At 35.6% G+C, this 20,503-nt stretch overlaps 8 protein-coding genes across 8 annotated transcripts; 1 reads left to right on the top strand and 7 right to left on the bottom strand.

Annotated features, from left to right (window-relative positions):
• Positions 1-158: 158 nt before the first annotated feature.
• On the bottom strand, positions 159-1,370 carry SWT21 (Swt21p; the record flags this gene model as incomplete). The annotated part of the gene is made up of 1 exon (XM_071054552.1): positions 159-1,370. The coding sequence occupies one exon, from the start codon at positions 1,368-1,370 to the stop codon at positions 159-161; it is 1,212 nt and encodes a 403-aa protein (XP_070909245.1).
• Positions 1,371-1,600: 230 nt separating this feature from the next.
• KAR1 (Kar1p) lies at positions 1,601-2,617 on the bottom strand (the record flags this gene model as incomplete). The annotated part of the gene is made up of 1 exon (XM_071054551.1): positions 1,601-2,617. The coding sequence occupies one exon, from the start codon at positions 2,615-2,617 to the stop codon at positions 1,601-1,603; it is 1,017 nt and encodes a 338-aa protein (XP_070909244.1).
• Positions 2,618-3,489: 872 nt separating this feature from the next.
• SRP1 (karyopherin alpha) lies at positions 3,490-5,121 on the bottom strand (the record flags this gene model as incomplete). The annotated part of the gene is made up of 1 exon (XM_071054550.1): positions 3,490-5,121. The coding sequence occupies one exon, from the start codon at positions 5,119-5,121 to the stop codon at positions 3,490-3,492; it is 1,632 nt and encodes a 543-aa protein (XP_070909243.1).
• A 1,400-nt stretch (positions 5,122-6,521) lies between these two features.
• On the bottom strand, positions 6,522-7,154 carry RNJ42_04385 (uncharacterized protein; the record flags this gene model as incomplete). Its single annotated transcript, XM_071054549.1, has 1 exon — positions 6,522-7,154. The coding sequence occupies one exon, from the start codon at positions 7,152-7,154 to the stop codon at positions 6,522-6,524; it is 633 nt and encodes a 210-aa protein (XP_070909242.1).
• A 1,172-nt stretch (positions 7,155-8,326) lies between these two features.
• DUG3 (glutamine amidotransferase subunit DUG3) lies at positions 8,327-9,409 on the bottom strand (the record flags this gene model as incomplete). Its single annotated transcript, XM_071054548.1, has 1 exon — positions 8,327-9,409. The coding sequence occupies one exon, from the start codon at positions 9,407-9,409 to the stop codon at positions 8,327-8,329; it is 1,083 nt and encodes a 360-aa protein (XP_070909241.1).
• A 719-nt stretch (positions 9,410-10,128) lies between these two features.
• CHS1 (chitin synthase CHS1) lies at positions 10,129-13,704 on the bottom strand (the record flags this gene model as incomplete). Its single annotated transcript, XM_071054547.1, has 1 exon — positions 10,129-13,704. The coding sequence occupies one exon, from the start codon at positions 13,702-13,704 to the stop codon at positions 10,129-10,131; it is 3,576 nt and encodes a 1,191-aa protein (XP_070909240.1).
• Positions 13,705-14,301: 597 nt separating this feature from the next.
• On the bottom strand, positions 14,302-16,023 carry RNJ42_04382 (uncharacterized protein; the record flags this gene model as incomplete). The annotated part of the gene is made up of 1 exon (XM_071054546.1): positions 14,302-16,023. One exon carries the CDS (start codon positions 16,021-16,023, stop codon positions 14,302-14,304), a length of 1,722 nt encoding a protein of 573 aa, XP_070909239.1.
• Positions 16,024-17,466: 1,443 nt separating this feature from the next.
• On the top strand, positions 17,467-19,002 carry RNJ42_04381 (uncharacterized protein; the record flags this gene model as incomplete). Its single annotated transcript, XM_071054545.1, has 1 exon — positions 17,467-19,002. The coding sequence occupies one exon, from the start codon at positions 17,467-17,469 to the stop codon at positions 19,000-19,002; it is 1,536 nt and encodes a 511-aa protein (XP_070909238.1).
• Positions 19,003-20,503: the final 1,501 nt, after the last annotated feature.

Genomic DNA, 20,503 nt, shown 5'->3' with positions numbered 1-20,503 from the left:
TAGATATGTAATAGGGTTTGTTTATACTCTAGGGTTTGTTTATAGGGTCCATACTTCTCTTTTCTTTTTTTTTTCAATTGTTGTAAATTTTGTACTGCTGCTTCTTACAGCCACACCAATACATGTATCTTTTAAGCTTTTAAAATTATATCTACATATCATACTTCTAGAAGGGCTAGTCCACTTTTATAGTTGGATTCGGTTGATGGGGAGTAAGATATTGTATAGACCTCTTTGTCTGGAGAGCTGGAGACGACGTTGATAACAGTCGATGGTATTGATGTATATGTGGTATCTGGTGTGCACTGTTCCGTCTTGTTTTCTCTGGTGATACCTCCAGATTCCACGGTACTGGTCTCCCAGGAGATAATGGTTCCGTTTGGGGTGCCTATGGCGAGCTCGGATCCGTTATATGTAGCTTTAAGCCTTTTGTCCGATGTGTAAGGTAAAGTGAACTGGTTTAACAAGGCTGTCGGTTTTCGGAGATCGATTATGTCCACTTTGTTTGAGTTTCGCTTGAAACTGTAGAGATAATTGTCGTTGTTGGTGTTTATCAACTGGTAGTAACCATTTCCATTTCCATTCCGTCCACTTCGATATACCATCTCCATCGATTTAGACCGTGTATCAACTCTAAATAACTGATTCTTGTAAGAGCCACAGATGATCACTTTCGAACCCTTGTCAAAACACGATATAATTGATTTATATGACGTAGAACCACATTTACCTTTGCGGTTATAGCTGTACTTGATTATGGGATCCCTCCGTGACATATCGTACAGCGACACTTTATTTCGTGTAGAACCCGCTAAGAATTGGGGCCCTTCCAGGAACTGCAGAGAAAAGGGGACTTCAAATTTCTCATTCTCCTCATTTGTGATATTATATGATACCAATGTTTTTAATTGGTCATGTGATTCAAGATCAACCAGTTTTATGGGTACAGTTCGTGAGCCAATCAAAATACAATGTGAAGTAGGATCGGGATTACTTTCATACATAGAGTAGTTTTGGTGAACCGAGCATGAGATGATTGAACTTGCTGCAAAAATTCTGCTATATGGTGTCAATTGACCAATAGAATTACTGTCATCGGGCCTCAGGTATTGTCTTATCCCGTAATCGCTGTGGACAGTAACAAAAGAAGTCGAATCATGCGACCAATATATATCTTGGCAAATAGTAAGCTTCTCAGCTTCCTTGAGGTCTTCCTGATATCTAGACTGCTGTAAATTTGGGAGATCGTAATTTAGCTGCTTCCTCAGGCTAACGACCTGATCAATTTCTGTTTGCCATATCCGGAACGGAGAGTGACAATCGAATGTATTCAGTGTGGAGCAAATAATTGTTGGATATTTCTCCAGCATTTCAAGTAGTAATAGTTATTGTACATGTGTCTCACTTCAACATCATTGGATTTACAGATATTGAAAAGTAGTATAGTTTCGAAAGCACTTTTTCCCTCGGATCAGTTTTTAATATTTTGGTAGCAAATCCGGTATTGAGAGAAATTGATAGATAGCAAGAAAATTGTAGATAGTCATGAGTTCATAGCTGATCATATTAGGCGTTCGTACTTCTTACGTAAATCAAATAATTACAAATAATAATACACATATAAGTTACAAATTAATAATACAATAATACACCCTATCCAAAAGATGTCCTCAACGTTTATATTTGACAAGCCGAATCTAAGCGGTCGCACGTCCTCGTCCAAGTAGTTGTTTCTGTTCCCTTTATCATAACCAGTGATTGTATCAAGAACAATATCTAGTTTCTTGCTGTTTTCCATTACTATATGTTGAATATTATCCAAAGTGCCCTCTTCTTTATGTTCGGGTTCTGGTGTTCCAATTATAATAGAATCATCATTAATTTTATAGCTACGATGACTAGACTCAAAATTGTTTCCACCAATTTCAGTCTGAGTCAAATTAACACTACCCCTTCGGCTCTCTACAAGCTCCTTCTTAACATCACCCTCTTTCAACTGTTTTTCTAGGTTTCGTATCTCATCTATCCTCTCCTTTACCAATTTACGGTTGTTATTAACAATATTATTCCATTTTTCATCTAATATTTTTTCCTTTTCTATATCCTTAGTATTTTTATAATGATTCTGATTTGAAACACTATCGGTCTCATTATTGGTTAAATATGGGAGAGGTAGCGGAGCACCCAATGCAAATTTAATTGATGACCGCCTCCGCCTTTTCCAAGCAGTTTTGTCGGTTTGATCAGCTACACCATTAGAAAAGACCCTTTCTTTAGATTTTAGCAATTGAAGATCTTCCTTGATTACCGGGAATTCTAATTGGTCATCATCTGCATCATCGATTCCTTCTACAATATCATTTGGCGATACAACTATATCATTTTGTAATGGCTCCTCCTTAACATATGATTTGTTCAGACTCTTCTGTGTTGTGGGGGAATCTCCATTGAACTGTGCGATGTTAAATGGCGTATCTAAATTAATTGGTTCAATTCTAGTCCCGTATTGCTTCAAATGCTCTTTATATAAATCAGTTCCAACAGGTATATCAATTTCTTTGGCTCCTAATACATTAGCTTTATTTCTACGTCTTAAACCTATATCATTATCTGCCATTACCAAATTAAGTAGTTCTTCGTCAGCATAAAAAAGTTACCTGAATGCTATTATTTTGATACTCAATTAATTAAGAAGAAACAATGCTAAGTAAATAAAAATCAAACCTTGTCTTAAATGTTTATTAATTAGCAGTAACTCATGGATGGAAAGTTTCAAATCGTTTAGTTTCCACCTCAATTTTTAATATTCTCTCGTGACTTTCCTATTGATTTCAATTCGTTTATACCTCTTACTTTGAGAAAATAGTCAGTATTACTGTCTTTGATTAAACTATGATTTCTTCAATGGGACTTTGTAACAAATACTACTCAATGCATCTTTTTTTTTTTGGAATTAGAGCTCAAACTATTTAAACTGATTGATTTGTTGATATCAAAATTTTGTTTATTTTAGCGATGCCGAATAAAAATATGTAAGACTGCAAAGAAATAAAAATTGTTCAATGAATGCTTTTATAAAAATCATGTATTCATACAAAAAAGCTATATTATAAATACTAGTATATGCATATAAATGTGAAGTTGTATAAGTAGTCTTTCAACATTTAATGATTTGTCTGAGAGAAAATGAGTGGAAATGTACGAATAAAAGGGATTTTATATAATAACATAAAGTGTATAGTGCAAAGTGAAAAAAATGATAGTAAGTTAAATAATAATGAGAAAAGATAGAAAAGAAACAAAATGTGTTTGTAAAGAGGAATAGAGATATTACAATAAGAGCATATAGGAGAATTACAATTTATATTTATAGGACAAATTTTAGTTCTTTTTTTATTTGTAGTATCTTACATTTAAAATAAATACCATTGACCTCTTTGGTTCGTAAATTCGTATCTTGTTTTCTTTCTTAAATTTACATTAATTTGTCTAGTTGAAATTGAATTGTTGATTAACATTAGAACCGAAACCGAAGGTGTTACCAGCATTTTGCGGAGCTAAACTATCATCAACAGTGTCATCCTCTTCTCCGAAGTAAGTTTCTATAATCTTGTAAGCCTTTTCATAGATTCTATCATTTTCATTCTGTTGGCAGTTGAAAATCTTTTCCATACCACCAGCTTTTTCGATGAGATCAGCATTTTCGTTAATAACTAAACCACGAGCTTCTTTATCAGTTTCACCCATCTTCAAAATGTTTTCAAGGGCATCTAGAGTAACTTCAATGATTCTGTTATCAGCAATTTCCAACAGATCACATAATGGTTTTATACAGCCTTGGGCAACCATGTATCTGATAATATCCGGTCTTTGTAGACCGCCTGAGGAAGCATTCGAAATGGCCCAACAGGCTTCTTTCTTGATTTTATAGTCAGCAGTTTCTAGTAGCTTGATCAGAGGAGGGATTAAGTTAGCATCAACAACAGCTTGAATCTGTTCTGTGTTACCAGCTGTAATATTAGATATCGTCCAACAAGCCTCCTTTCTGATAGATTCTTTTGGAGAGGAGAGCAAGTTTCTTAATGCTGGCAAAACACCTGCATTGATAACGACTTGTGTGTGCAAATCATTACCAGTGACAATGTTACCAACTGCTCTCAATGCAGGAGTTTGAACTAGGGTAGACTGATGAGATAGCAACTCAACCAATCTTTTTGGAATTCTTGCATCAATAACAGCTTGAATAGCTTCAGCAGGGCCATCAGACAAATACGAAATAGCCCAACAAGCATCAATTAGAGTTTCATTGTCCAAAGAGTATATTAGTTTCGATAGAGTTGGCAATGCCTTAGATACAACAGTCCAATCTGGTTGTGGTTTCTTACCTCTACACAGGTTAGACAAAGTCCATGTGGCAGTTCTAATAAGAGTAACCTTCTCAGAGTTGAATAGACTCAATATAGGATCCATTGCATTACATTGCAAAACATAGTCTCTGTAACTGGTAGAGTCACCAGCGACATTACCCAAGGCCCAAATAGCCTGTTCCTGCAACTCAACAGATCCCGTGTATAATAACTGGATGAATAATGGAACGGCACCGGCGTCAACGACAACTTGGGTTTGGGAGGATGTACCAGATGCAATATTGGTTAGAGCCCAAGCAGCTTCAAGTTGCAGCATTTCAGGTTGGTTTTCATTCATGAAGTTCACCAAGATAGGAACAACACCGGACTGAATAACCATATCAATTGGTGGGTTGTGTTCTCTAGACAAGATTTGTCTAAACTTGACAGTAGCTGCCAATTGCTCTTGCATATCGTTAGAGTTAATTTGTTGGACCATTTGTGGAAGTTCTTGTTGCAACTGACCGTAAAACTGCTGGTCAGCAGTACTGTTGTCGTCATCTTCATCTTCTGAGTCAGCTCCATCAGCTGGAACAGTGAAGTTTCTTCTCTTGGCCAATACTTCATCTCTCTTCGCCTTTCTCAACTCTACCTGTTGGGTATCCCTACGACGACGCAACTCATCGGCTGAAAATCTACCCTTGTTCTTGAAATTAGTACGTCTGTACTCTGGTACAAATTTGTTAGAGGTACTATCGTTAATACTTGGATCCATATTTCTAATTTATTATTATATTTCCGTCACGTATTTCAAAAAAACTCACCCAAGTTATCTTTTGTTAGTTATTTTAGAGAGCGCAAAATTCAGAATTACTTTTTTCTTCCGTCGCAAAATGCAGAAATAATTGCAACAACAAGTCCTAGTAGTAAAGGTCTTATTAAATGCAAAGATAAAAATGATATTCAATGTTTATAAAAGCCTATTATCAGATAAAAAAAAAAAAAATAAAAACGTAATAAAACCCAAACTCCTAGAAAACAAATTTTTTTTCTATTTTCTCGTAATCCCTCCATCTCAAAATCCGCATCTTCCTCTTCAACTTGAAATTTTTTTTTTTCGTCCTTTTCTTCAAGGTTCTTATACGTGAAACATGATATCACAAATATTGTGATGTTCGGTCAGCATCAGTAATGGATAGGTATTTTGGAATATAGCTGGATGACTATCCACCAAGTAATTTACCATGTCACACATATGATTTTGTGGATAAAAAATGTATCTACTATAATTGTGAGAACATAGTTTAGAATTTGGAAAATTATATATATAATTAAAAGAAAGAAAATAATAACATAATAAGTTAAATTATTTGGGTAAAGGAACGTCGTTAAAAAAATATTAGAGTAGTTTTAATACTACTATATACATGCACAGTTTTATTAATTAAAGTTTTTTTTGTTGTAATCTCAATACCACCAATCAATTAAGAAGGGGTGAAAAAAAAAAATTAAGTAAGATAATAGTTGGATAAAAAACGAAGCAAATGAGGGAAAAAAATGTTAACAGTTCACTTCTATAATTTTTTCTTAATCTAAACCAATGTAGCAACTTGGTACCCGTGAAGTGGTAGTGGGTTCCTTTTTTGCTATCATAGTAAAGCAAATAGATCAACAAAACACACATATTAATCTAAAATTTCGAAAAAAAAAAGAATTTTATTTTTTTTGGAGATAAACCGTTATCCTTTTTATCCATTCTTACTTGTATGTTACCAACATCTTTCTACTTATTAGCGGAAGTAAAGAAGAGAAATGTTTTTTCTTTTTATACGGGAGAAGTTCTAAAGCACAGTAACATATCATCTTCTTTGTGTAAAATGTATTTTTATTCTTTGTAGAGAAAAAAAATTGTTATTATGAGTTGAATTAAATTCAAATTCACGCCTGATATCGACAGACACGATAGATTATCAAATTGAAGCATCCTTTTTTATGTTTTTTTCTCTTTCTTTTTTGAGCTTATTTCATAAAAATTTATTAGGGATATCATAGTCTTTCGAGGAAAAAAATAATGAAAAAAAAGAGGAAATAATTGAAACAGAATCACTTCATAGATCAGAGATTAGTTTTTTTTTGTATTCTTTTTCAAAGAATGGAGTTGCTACTATTTTAGCATTATAGCAACATCAAAGCACCAGCAACAATAGCGGTACCAGAGGTCAAACCGAACAAAGTCATAGAGTTCAAGTTGCTTGGAGCACCATTGTTCTTTGGAATCTTGATTTCAACTTCACCAGATGGTTTTTCGTGGTGAGTGTTGTTGAACTTACCGTACTTATGAGTACCAGTAGACTTTGGCTTCTTGGAGCCCTCGTGATGGGTGTTGTTGAACTTACCATACTTGTGGGTACCAGTAGACTTTGGCTTCTTCGAACCCTCGTGGTGAGTGTTGTTGAACTTACCGTACTTGTGGGTACCAGTAGACTTTGGCTTCTTGGAGCCCTCGTGGTGAGTGTTGTTGAACTTACCGTACTTGTGGGTACCAGTAGACTTTGGCTTCTTGGAGCCCTCGTGGTGAGTGTTGTTGAACTTACCGTACTTGTGGGTACCAGTAGACTTTGGCTTCTTCGAACCCTCGTGGTGAGTGTTGTTGAACTTACCGTACTTGTGGGTCTTGTGTGTAGAAACATAAGTCTTTGTAGCACCATCAGAAGTGTACGTAATAGTGGTAGTGTACTGCTTATTCTTGGCAGCAGCCATACTAGACATGGCTGCCAAGGATACTAGAGAAACAGTTGAAAACTTCATTTATTATGTTTATTTTTTTTCTTTCCCTTTATTACTATTCCAATCAAAAAAACAAACAAACCTGGAGTGTGGTTTTGAATTCTTGTTTTTTTTTATTTTTTTTCAATAATCTCTTTTATATATTATTTTTGTCTTGTTTCTGGTGTGAACAATTAATATGATATAAAAATTTCCAAGTGTTTAAAAATCCTCAGTTATATTGAAAGATGGAATAAAAAAAAAATTAATTAAAAAAAGTTTTTTTTTTTTTTCCTTCCTTCTCCTTTTATTAATTAGTTAAATGGGCAAATCTTTCCAAAACTTTTTATAGTAATTGATATCAGAACCGAATCCTTTTATAGTCGCCCTTCATTATTAACAATCTTGGTTTTTTTTAATATTTTTGTTTTGGGTTTCTACCGGTTACTGCGACGGTTTCTGTGCGTTTATATTTTTTATTCTTCCTTTCTTTCTTGCGTTTGTTATTTGTTTATTTCCTCACCGAGTTGAAAAAAAATTTTTTTTTTTTTCAGTTGGGTTGTTTACTATTTTTTTTTGTCTTTTTTTTGCTTAACATCCACACAAAACCTCGGAGAAACCCCCGGCTAAAAACCAACATCACATCGACTAGTGTTTATTGTATACTGACATATTTAAGCCTGACACCCTAGACCGCCCCGCACATCTTTCCTTAAATAATCTGCATTTGCGCTGTTTTTTTTTTCTCTCTCGCTGATCGTTTAAACAGACATTGAACTGTACGGGATATTCTGTGTTTGAGGGATAATTAAACCGAAGAGATAATAAAAATACACACACACACACACGAAGCGACAGAAAGGTTGGAGGTGAAAACAAAACGGTTCCGGGCATGTCGATTGCGGTGCGGGCTAAAAAAAAATTTATTCTACCTCGGATTGTTTACGATTCCTAAAATGGACTTACGTCTTTAATCCTGGAAGGATGTGGTAATCTTATATGACGTCATTTATCTTGATGTTAATAATAACAAATAATAACAACAATAAAAAAAAAAAGCAATATATATAAACTGATCTTTTAATAATAGCGGCTAAATAAAGTAGTAATTATGATGAGATTAAAAGCAAAAGTATATACATATGTGACTATAATCTATTTATGCAGTAGATAAAAGAAGTTTGCTAGCTTATATAGATTATTTTATATAACTTCTATACAAGGTGTGCGGTAGCTGAGATCGGTCTTGATCTTCCCTCTCTTTCCAAAGGAGGAACGTTTTTCTCCACTGCTTTTGCAAGGGGAACTGTACCCATGAGACCCTTGCTCTCTGCGAGTTTTGAGCTCCGGAGATACAAGGGGTCTTGTTGGTAGTACTCGTCCATCACAGGGTGTAGTAAGATAGTCTGTTTGCGGATGGTGAGTATGCTGTTGGTGGGGACCGCGGTCCAGTCCCCACGTTCGAATGTCAGGGGCTCAGATGCGACCATGATCACGTCCTGGTTTCTGTCCAGTCTTTCCATCCGGTACTCCCCAGGAGACGTCTCGATGAAACGCGAACCACAACTGAAGTGTAGCGACGCAGCCTCATCCGTAGAGGATGTGATATACCGCGAGACGACTACGCTAGAGCCGTCCGTGACTGCGAAATTTAGCAGGGACGGCTCCTGGTCGAGTTCTGGCCCGCCGTGTGCCATGACGTCTTTGGTCCAGTCCTTGATGTACTCTATAGTGCGGAGCATGGCTGACCGGAGAGCTTCGTGTCCGAAGTTACCGTCCAGCTTTGTAGGGTCGTGACCCATCTTGTCTAGGGTGTCCAGAAATAGTGCAAACGCACACTCAGAGTCTGTGCCCCCTTGTAAGAAGTTGAGGTATTCGTCCGCTATGTGGTTGAGGAGACGGCGCTTGATGCGTTTGAAGTTAGAGATACCGCCGTTGTGCATGAAACATAAGTTGTGGTACGTGAAGGGGTGGCAGTTCGTCTCACTCAGCACACCGTAGGTGGAAGCACGCACATGCGCAAACACCAAACTCGATTTAGTCTTCTCTGCCAGTGTCTCTAAGTTCTGATTGTTCCAGGCTGGTGTGATAGCCTTGAACAAACATGGGCCATCCTCCTCGAGCTCCTTGTCTAGTGGATAGTATGCAACACCGAAACCGTCACCATTGATGGGTCTCCGCCTGTCCAGCCGCAGTCTACTGTCAAAGGACTGGTTAATGATAGAATGTGCGGGTCTTGTTAGCAGATGCGAGAGTCTAATAGGTTCCTTTCCTTTAAATATGAGAAATCTGCACATTATGCTTTTTAGTTTTTGTTTCCTTGATTATTAATATCCTGTATGTTAAAAAATTTTCCTAAGACTGGTATAATAATATAAGATATGCCTGAAGATGTAAATTAATATGATAATAAATGAATGAGTTTCAAAAGACCCAATGATAATGATGACTAAAGTTTAAAGTATTTATCAAATTCTTCTTTCTTTTTTATTATATTATGCAACAAAAAATCAGCCTGTATATTGTCTCTTTATTAATATTATATACCCAACAAATTAAAATAAAAAATGCTTTCTTTTATTAGTTCAGTCATATAAATTAGTTTAGTCATATAAATTGGTTTTTATATATTAATTGCTGTAAAAAATGGCTCATCGCAATATAATACTAAAAAAATACTATATACAAAAACCTAAACACAAATCCCCTTCTGAAAAAAAAAATATTTAGTAGGAAGGAAAATTACCACAGTAATGAAGCATAACAATGATAAAATTTACACAGCTTACTTGCACAAGATATTTTTTTTTTAATTCTGCGCCACGATCTTTCTACGCTTATTTCTTAGCTTCATCCCTTGTATGCCACACCATAGAGAGACAATAGGATCTACAAAACTAAAAAAACCAAGAAATGGAAATGGAAATTAAATTACTCATATGCATCACGTGAAAATTAATATGAATGACTATATATGATTAGATTAGATAAAAAAAAATATTAAATTGTGAGCTTCTTACCAATGCCTCAACCTTTTGAAGAACCTAGACACCATGTAAATACAGCATCCGAAAAATCTAATTACTGCTGACAATGCAACTAACCATAATATGACAGCAAAATAAACCGAGGCCTTGTTAGAAAGTAGTGGTCTAGGTGGAGCTATATCTGTATGATTTTTATTCTCTTGTTTCATTATTAGATATTCTCCTATACCACCTGTCTCTAACACAACGGCACAAATAGCGAAGTTGGTCATCACCCAAACAATGATCACTAAGGAACGGACATTAGCATAATAACCAGTCTTTTTCTCCTCGTAATCTAGCGTGGGTTTGGAGTCCTCTTCAGTTGGGGTTTCATTCAATAGCTTTTTATATTTTTCATAATTTGCTTGGATCTCAGAACTGGACACAAGAATCTCCATCTTGAAAGTACCATCTTCTTTACTGTTAATTTTACCTAGAGGCTTAGAGGCGGTACCCTTTGTACCCCACGATAAATCATGAACATTACAGAAGGCGTAGATGTTTAAGACATTAACATATGAAGGACTCAACAACAGATACTGGGCAAAACTAGTAAACATATGCCATGGTTGTAGATAGATAATAGAACTCAATAAATACAAACATACCGTAGAACCCAGGGAAATAACCATATCTCTGAAGGTCTCTTGTGTAATGAGGCCGCTGAAGGTTATGTGATCCTCTTTCAGTAAATCTTGGAATGATTTAACACTCATATAAATACTGCAAAACATCATATAAATCATTAGTACAGCGAAAAAGATGAATGTTACAACGTAGTATAATTCAGTACTCTTTGGTTTATTACCAAGCGATAGAATAAAAGTCGAAAGTACACATACACCATATAACCACAGAAAAACAACAGAAAGCCAGCCAAACGCTGACTTGTATGTCAATGCAATAGATAAAGTTAGAATTCTGAAGACCAAGAAATAAGAACTCAAAGAAAACCACGATAAGAGCGTATTAAAGAAAAGATAAACAAACTCTATCATTAGGAACATTTTTCTGAATATATTATGACCACTAGTCCAGATTCTGTAGAAGTGGAAAAATGAATACACACTTGCAAAAAAAGAACCATTCAACCAACGTCTTCTTTGTAGTATAAATTCTGGAACACGTTCAGGGACATCTGTAGTAGCATATGAACTTCGACAGTATTTCAAAATCCAACTGGCATCCTTTTTCATAACAACCTCGAAACATAGAATACGATCTTCTGCAAGATACATATTAGAGGAGAAGAAATGAAATTTTTCCTCATGTTCCATACTCTCACCGTAGAAATACTTTTGTAGTGGCAAACCTCTTACAGCCTCCAGCCTATAAGCCGAAAAGGCACCAGGAAGAACGGTTATAAAACCAAAATTCGATTCTGTAGTTTTATCAAGAATATTAGACATCTTATATTCAAAGTTTTGAGATGCCACTAATGGATTTATTAAATTGGAGAATTTTTTACCTAAATCTGTTCTGATTTCACCACATGCACCACCAACATGTGGGTTTCTGAATTCCCTCCACAATTCATATATAGAATCCTTACCAGGCATAGTACCTGCGTCTAATAAAGTCACAATATTAGGTTGTAGCAGTTCAGCAAATCCTTCGAAAGCCCATCTATGCGAATTAATCTTCTTTTGATTTTGTTCTTTTAGACAGAAGAGCATTTGAATGGGTACTGTACTTTGATTACAAGATAATTCGACATGATCATCAGTAACATCTGTAACATTCATCATAGTAGTATGTTCATAAACGTGAGTCACGACCTTCTTATCATTAATCTCATCTTTTGCGAAACCATCTTGATAACAACCAAGAGAACTCAATAATGCCAGTGATTTTTCATTAATTTTGGCTCTACCATCAGATACAATACAGACGACAATCTTTTTCCAGGCATCAGGACCCCAGGTACTTGACCTTGTTTTCTTAACCATGTGCTTAATGTTATCCATAACACCTTTCAGAGTCCTACCTAACAGAATGTGATCTTCATTGTACATGGTAATGACGATCAATAACTCTGTAGTCCTTGGGGTCAAGTATCTCAACTGTCTAACAGTAAAGTTCTCTTGCGCCATCATATTTGGTTCACAAGTAACAGCCTGATATCTCATAAACTTGAATTCATTGGACAGGGTATTGGTTTTATCAATGGTTCCTTGATACTGGTTTAATAGTGTTTTACTTATAGGAGAATCAAAAACAAAATTACCTCTCCATAACTTAAATTTCCTAACCTGAGTACCAGCTCTTTTAGGTATATTTCTTCTAGAACCGTCATCTTGACTGATTAACATGTCTCTGGAACCTACCGAAGAATAGGAAGTATTACTTGATCGAAGTTTGTCGATTGTATTCGTATCTCCATCAGCCAAGTCACCATGTTCGTATCCACTTATTATACTGCCGCTACTCAGGTCACCTTCATCTTCATCACCATATCCGTAACCTTCATCCATTATTTCTTTGTTAGTGGTAGAAGATTCTATTTTCTTATTTCTAGGATAATCTACTGACAACAAATTATTTGACCTCTGGTAGCCCACTTGGCTGTCATCAACTTCATAGGGATCTATCATCTCACCATTTCTCCCCAAATAAGAATTAATCTGATAGTCATCACCGTTAGGGTCAACCCAGGTATTCTCAACATCACCGGCTAATTGCCCAGTGTTGTTATAGTATGGGTGATGTGATTGATTTTGATCGTATTGTGGAGAGTTGTATTCATATGCATGATAGTTGTTTTGATTCTGTTCTTGGTTACTTATGTTATGGTGACCATAACTTTCATCCACTGGTGCAGTCAGTATTGGTCTAGTATCTTCGGAGTTAGATATTATACTTGGTTCATCGGAAACTAGATGAGTGGCAGAGTTGGCTGGAAGACCAAGATGCGGTCCTTTATCACTGTTATTTATGTCATCTTCAGTCCTAATTATATTATTATAGTAGTAGTCATCCTCATTAAAATAGTGAAGGTTATTTGTACTAGAATAGCTGGCCAATATAGAGTTACTCGTGTTACCATGTATTAATTCAGGTGTATGTTGAATGACATTGATGGATGGAGCCATAGTAGTTGGAGTCTCCAACTCTGATTGTCCATCGCTCTCATGTCTCATATGGTTATTCACAAACACATTGTTATAGTACTGTTGCGGAGGAGCTGGTCTATTTCTCGAGTTAGTGTTGATAAAACTAGAGTAAATGGGGTCAGAGGTCATCGTACTTACACCTTCATAACCGTGATCAACAGGAACAGGAACAGGAATATTCTGATGATTATTATCATGACGTTGTTCTAGATTCTGTGCATGATGGGCATCGGCAACATCCACATGTTGCATTTCATATCCTTCTTCTGGTTCTTCTTCTATAGCATCTGTCATATATGGATGATGTCTATTATCATTGTACATCTGATTACCTTGTTGATAATTATTGTTATGATAGTTTTGACTCTGATTCCTATTATTATATTGGTTATTCTGATTTTGATTGTACCCGTTACTTCCGTAACCGTAGTTGTTATTGTGATAACTCATAGAGTTGTCTTTATATTATATGGTTGGTTTATTTAGTTTGCTTTCACTTAAGACTAATCTATTTGCTGAAATAGGTTTGAAAAACTTTATATCTAAACAATATATAAACCTTACAGAGATGAATTTCAAAATCAGAATCTAATTTCCAAATTCTATATATAGCGATGGGCACCAAAAATTAATAATAGTTGATTTTTTTAATTTACTTAGACTGCTTGGATCAAATTTACAGCAAAAGCCCAGCACTCATTATCTACATAAAACGCGTTTTTACCTATATTTTTCTTTGATCTGCCCACAGAAATGCTCTGAGAACGCAAAATTAAAGTTTATTCCGGTTTAGGTAAAGTGATGTCCCACGACTTTGTATTGTTCCTCTTTTGTAAGACTTCTAAAAATAACATGGCTTGGTTTTTTTTTTTACCCACAATGCGCATCTGTAGTAAAATTACCGAAAGAGCAAACCGTTTTCTTTCTTTTTTTTTAGTCAGTTGTACTTACTAGTCTGTGTCGATCATTTTTTTTTTGTCAATCTTAATAACATGGTATTTTCCGTATGCATTCATGATCTCTCTACTATTATTACAATCTGTTTTCTTACATCATCGATTTGTAAAATGGGTGGTCACTGATTTGATCCAGCAGGTCGGTTGTAGTGGGTGTCTGAGGCAGAGTTCCATCAGTAAGTAATGCCGATCTACCTCTTGCCTGGTTGAATATGTAATTCCTCTTGAGTTTGTCTATTATACATTCTTCTAAGCCACATGGTCTCTCTGAGATCTTCATTGCATTCGTAAGTAGGGTCTTTGCGTTTTTATGGAGGATTTCTATAGTTTTTAAGCTTGCCCCTGTGTTTCCACTAAGGTTATCCCTAACCTCAAGGATCCAAGCCCTACGGAGCTCATTATCCGAAGAATTTATGATCACATCGCACTGATGAAACACCGTGCTACTTAGTTGGCCACTTTGTGACTTGTATTTACCTGAGATGATGGATGTACGTTTTTCATTCAAGGTTTTACTGATTATCCCCAAATTTTTACTGAGTGATGATGTAAGGGACCAAAGTTGTTCTACTATAGTGGGGTCCGTACACCGATCTTCAATCAAGGATACCATCAATTCTAAGAGGTCGTTTTTTACCATTAACATTTTGGTATATTGTTCATTTTCACTGGATTGCGCACTGCCGGCTGCACTATTAATCTCCGTGGTGAGGAATTCGTCCATTGTTTGAAGGGTAACATTGCCTTCTAGTATCATTGTTGTCCCATTAAGAGATAAAGATGACACAGAAATATCAGAAGTATCGATACCATATTGTTCTTCAGATTGTGACACAAACTCATTCACCTGTCCCATGAACTGCTTAACCGTATCCTCCATAAAATTTGCTTGGATTTGGTTTAGAACAGACGACTGCGGCTTGTATCTAGCGTCGAGGATCAGACCCATAATGGTTTCAATAAATTTATATGCTATGACGTAGGTCTCAGCCAAGGTTTCTGGCGTGACTTGATCCGACACTTCCATCAAACCAGTTTCATTTTGTTGGCTACTTTCATCATTATTCAGCTTAATGCCGTCCCCGCCATTATTGACATGTTGATCTTGTAGATTGTCTCTTTGATAATTGCCATTCTCAAAAAGTTCCTGCTGAGTACTTTTTTGAATCTCATTCCAGTCGTTCAAAGAACCAGTTATCTCGGTTACAAGTTCTTTAAAACAGGGTATAAATTTATTTTGCACCAGCTCAATAACATCTTCACCTGAGGCACTAGTTGATCTGTTCGCCCCCTCATCATTTACACTTTCAGCCAATAATAGATAGCATGTGAGTAAATTAAACTTCAAATCCCAAAAATTACTTACCGGCACCCCGTGAGAGGCACTATCCGTATTGTGTTGAAATTCTTGTAAGACGGATTCAAACCTAGCAATTATGTCGGGTAAAGTAAGAATGATACTATCAAGACCCACAAGTTCTTCCAAGTTATTCAGATACGACAGCACGTTAATATAACCATTGACCGCAAGATATTCGGTATATACCACGAGGTATAACCTAGTCTGATTGTACAAAATATTGTACCTTCCGGCATCCGTAGCCTCGACACTGTTATTCAGTGCCTGTGAATAGAGCTCAGATGCTTGGATGTAGAATCTCAGTGTCTTCTTAATATCAGATAAAATCCATCTCTCGGCTTGCTCTTCCTGCTGAGTGGCCTCTATATAAAAATCCTCTTGCGTGACCAACTGCGGCTCATTTTTACCCTTCTTCTTTGCCTTCCGTGGAGGTCTATTTTTATTGAAATTCATTGTAGTGTCTTTCTGTCACCCCCCCACTCCTTAATATTTACCTCTTTCTTTTTAAACGTTATTTCAAATATTTGAAGCGGGAAATGGCGTCTATGATCTAGTCGTAAATACTCTACTTTCCGATGAGGTCATTCCGTTCTGTTCACTGTCGGTAAAAGCTTTCATTAATTTCTCTTCCTTTCTGTATAGTTACCCGGATTATATTTCCTTCCCCTCCTAACTCACTTGTTATAGAACAAATACCTTTGGAAATATTGATTAGATTATATGAAATTTTATCAATTTAACGACATCAGTTTATTGCATGTTAACAAATCTGTGTTCTAGAATTTGTTTAATAGAATTTCACCCTTCCTTACACCACAGTATAGTTTTATTGCTCCTTAAAAATATTTGTACTTCTTTCTTCAACCCACAATATATTAGTCCTGCCCCCCCCATAAATTAAACAAATCACCCATAAATTACACAAATCACTTTTCTTTATACATCCCCTACCCATTGATTCCATTGTCACATCGATGTCATATATGTTGATTTTTTCAAGAAATAATCTATTATATTTTTAGGAAGGAAGTTATGTAGTGTGTATTAATTACTTTTTACATCTATCAGAATGCAAAGCATGCAACGTCAAGATAAAACCCATTGTAAAGGTACTGCATTACATTACGCATTACGCATAGTTTTTAATTAGAACAATGGAGCACACCCCATACTTTCTGAGTATTCCCTGACTTGTCCCTCAGAAGTTGACGCATGAAATTTTTAAAGGGAACCGGCTCAAGTTTTATTTTTTTTAACCTTCTCCTTGTAATGGGGGGACCCTTAAAAAAAAATAAATAATAAAAAAAAGTCCGGTTTGTAGGCATCGGCTCGGTATGTGAGTATTTTCCTTTAAATTATATTTATAAATAAAAAATGAGAGGAGAGAGGCAACTTTAAAAGTGGATTGAATACGTCATGAGGGGTTAAGAAATTGATTTCCTACCCTCTTCTCTAAGGTTGTGTCTTATAAAAATTGCCATAAAAGTCTTGTTAAAATATCTCTCTTTACCAACTTAAACTAAAGTTTTTTGATTGCATTATTTGGGAAAAAAAAAAAAAATAAAACCGAGAATTGATCTATAGTTCATAATAGTAGTGTGAATTAATTACACCTCCCTGATCGATAAAAACAACAAATTCTAGAACCTTAACTATCCCAATCATACGCGGTTGGTATAGTGAAATATACGCATACGCCCCTCATATTAGTTATTCCTTTTTTCTTTTTTAGTAAAAAGGCTGTAAGGAACAAAATTTAAATAACCCATACAATAATATACAAGGATAACGGATCTTAAAATAATATTTTGTACTGGCAATATACTCAACTTATTACTCTATTGAGAAAAAAATAATAATATTATAACAAAAAAAAACATAAATAATAATTTACAAATGTTTGGTTATTATCCCATCAAATATAATACTCAAGGTATAAAAAAGCCAGATTATTCTGATTCCCATACTCATCATCATAAACATCATCATAAAAAGCATAACGATATAAATTCTGATCAAAACAATCAAGAATTTGGACAACACGGTGCAGAAGATTACGCTAAGATATTAGGTGAAGGTCAAGCTGCTCAAGACTACGTAAACAAAAAACATAACAATAAATCTTTAGAAATGGAATTTAGTGTTAACGCAAACTCAAACACAAACACAAACACGAACTCTAACTCCTCCACTCAAACTGGTAAAGCTGGTATTCCAGGTTGTGGGAAGGCTTCTAACTTGGATTACCCACATTCCGGTTATCATCAACATTCTGACCATCACAACGTTGGTATGTTCCCTGAAGAATGCCCAGGAAAGGATTTGCTTCATATGGGTCATGACAAAGTTGGTATCCCAGGTTGCGGGCAATCAGGTAACCAGCAGTCGAACTTGGGTAACCAGCAGTCTAATTTGGTAGGCTCTAAGACAAACTCTAGAACTGGTCCAATTAAAACTGCTGATGCTCAATTCGGTGCACAACTCAAGGATAACTCAGGTGCAGGTCGCATGGGTGACACCAGTGATGTCCATGACTACTCTAAGGGACACAAGGGTGAATTTATTAGCGCTCGTATGAACGAACAGAATATCCCTATGGGTGCCGACGATACCACCGACAGATCTTTTGGTCCTCAAACTAAGAATGTTCCAGGTGCTGGACGTATGGAAGACGACAAGAGACAGAACATCGGTTCTGGACATCACGGCTCTGGACATCACGAATCTGGTCATCATACCTCAGGTATTCACGACTACTCTAAGGGTACCAAGGGTGAATTTACTGGCGCCAAGATGAATGAAAAGAATGTTCCTATGGGTTCTGAGGATACCACTGACAGATCTTTTGGTCCACAAGCTACAAATATCCCAGGTGCTGGACGTATGGATGATGACAAGAGACAAAACAAGGGCTCAGGTCATCATGACTCTGGCCATCACGACTACTCTAAGGGTAACAAGGGTGAATTTATTGGTGCCAGGATGAACGAAAAGAATGCTCCTCCTAGAGCTGAAAACACTAATGACTCCGGTTTTGGTCCACAAACTATGAACTCGATTCCAGGCGCTGGACGTATGGGTAACACTGCTCATGGTAACGTTTTGCTGGGTTCTACACACCCAAATGTTGAACATGGACAAAGTCATGACCAGTCTTACAACACTGACTCTGGTAGAAAGATTTCTGTTGGTTCCTTTGAGGACAAACACGATGGTGAACACGCGTTTGAAGATGTTTCTCAACGTAACATGCATCACGATGTCGTTTCTGACATGCCACACCAACAGAAGTATAACTTTGCAAGAGCTGAAGCAGTTCCAAGAAGTGAACAAACTAAAGATAACGATACGAAAGACAACACCAAAAATGAAGAAAGTGGTAAGAAGGAAAGTCTTCTAAAGAAGGTTGAAAGAACTTTATTTAGCGATTAATCTAATTTTGACTTATTTCATCTGAACAATTATTAGATTAAGCTTACGTTTTGTTATTTACCATTTTATCTGTGAATCAAAGGGTTACTTTTCTATTTTGTGTACCCTCTATTACTCACTTTTTTTCTAACAAAAAAACACTTAATTTTTTTTATGTAAACCTTTTTTAATATTACTTTGTATTAGGTTTTATTTAAATTATTTCTACACTTTTAAAAACACAATAATGCAAATTGATCCCTTATATTGGTCTTTCATTTAGATACTAACATTTAATAATTCTTGTATAGTCTATCGTTCAAAAAACGAAATGTATAGAACTAACAAGCCTAACGCGTAGCTTGGCGGCAAGTTTCCATAGAATCAAGAGCATTCATAACCAAGTAGATATATACAAGAAATAGAATCATTTTCATAACAATATGTTAAATATAATTTTTATTCAATCTAACTTATTTTCTAATGATATCAATTGATCTGACACAATGGCCTTCAAGAGTATGACAATAGAAAAAGCCGATAGGATACCGGTGGGATATTGAATCTCTGTGAGCTTCATACTTTTTACTTATATTTATATATATCTTATGTTGTAACAAATATTATCATTGGTATAAAATCAACTACAACAAAGCGCATGAAATAGTGTATTAGCAGTTCATCTTAACACAAATAAATAATGATAGAGAAGGGTAGCAGATTTTAATTACAGTACATTAATTCCTTATTAAGAAACCTACTTTTCAAACACAGATATAGGGTCTTATTCAAATGAGTTATCAAATTCTTTTCTCTTAAGATTATAAATGGGATTTAGATGTTTTATTCGAATAAAAGAGGTATAAGGGTAACATGATTAGATTTAACTTATATATTAAATTCTTTGGTGAAAGTGTCAATATAAAAATAAATAGCACATGAAGCGAAGCTTCATTTCCTCCCCAAGGAAATCCATTCAAAAGCGGGCAGATATTGTACAACCAGAAAAAAAAAATAAAGAAGGTATTCCATTCGAAGTGACAGCCCGAACACAAACAATACAGTAGAGATAGATAAGACCGGAACACGGTAGTCGCAAGAACAAGATGTAGAGAAAAATATATACTTTTCAGTTCTGATTGCTGGTTAAGCTCGTGGACAGTCAAGATATGTTTAAGAAAAACATAATAATACATCCAAAGAATTTGCAGTAGATGTCAAAGGAGCAAGCATATTATTTTACGTCTTCCCTAAGTTTGTCTGTTAATTTATTGTAATACAAATCAAAAACACTGGTAAAGCGTAGAATATAGTTGTACTCTACTACCCACAGACAGAGACAGCATACTCAAAAAAATTTCTGAAATAAAAAAGAAAGTATGAGTATCACTACGACTATTCTGTTTTACGTTCAAATTACCGTTACAAAGATAATCGGGAATAAAAAAGAGTGCTGTACTATAACTACGTATACTGTGATACGATATGGCCCAAAAAAAAAACAACAACAACAGTAATAACA

This window comes from Nakaseomyces bracarensis (genome assembly GCF_045282275.1).
Source record: "Nakaseomyces bracarensis strain CBM3 chromosome Unknown Scaff13_0, whole genome shotgun sequence".
NCBI lineage: Eukaryota > Fungi > Ascomycota > Saccharomycetes > Saccharomycetales > Saccharomycetaceae > Nakaseomyces > Nakaseomyces bracarensis.
This window is presented reverse-complemented; position numbering and strand designations above follow the sequence as displayed.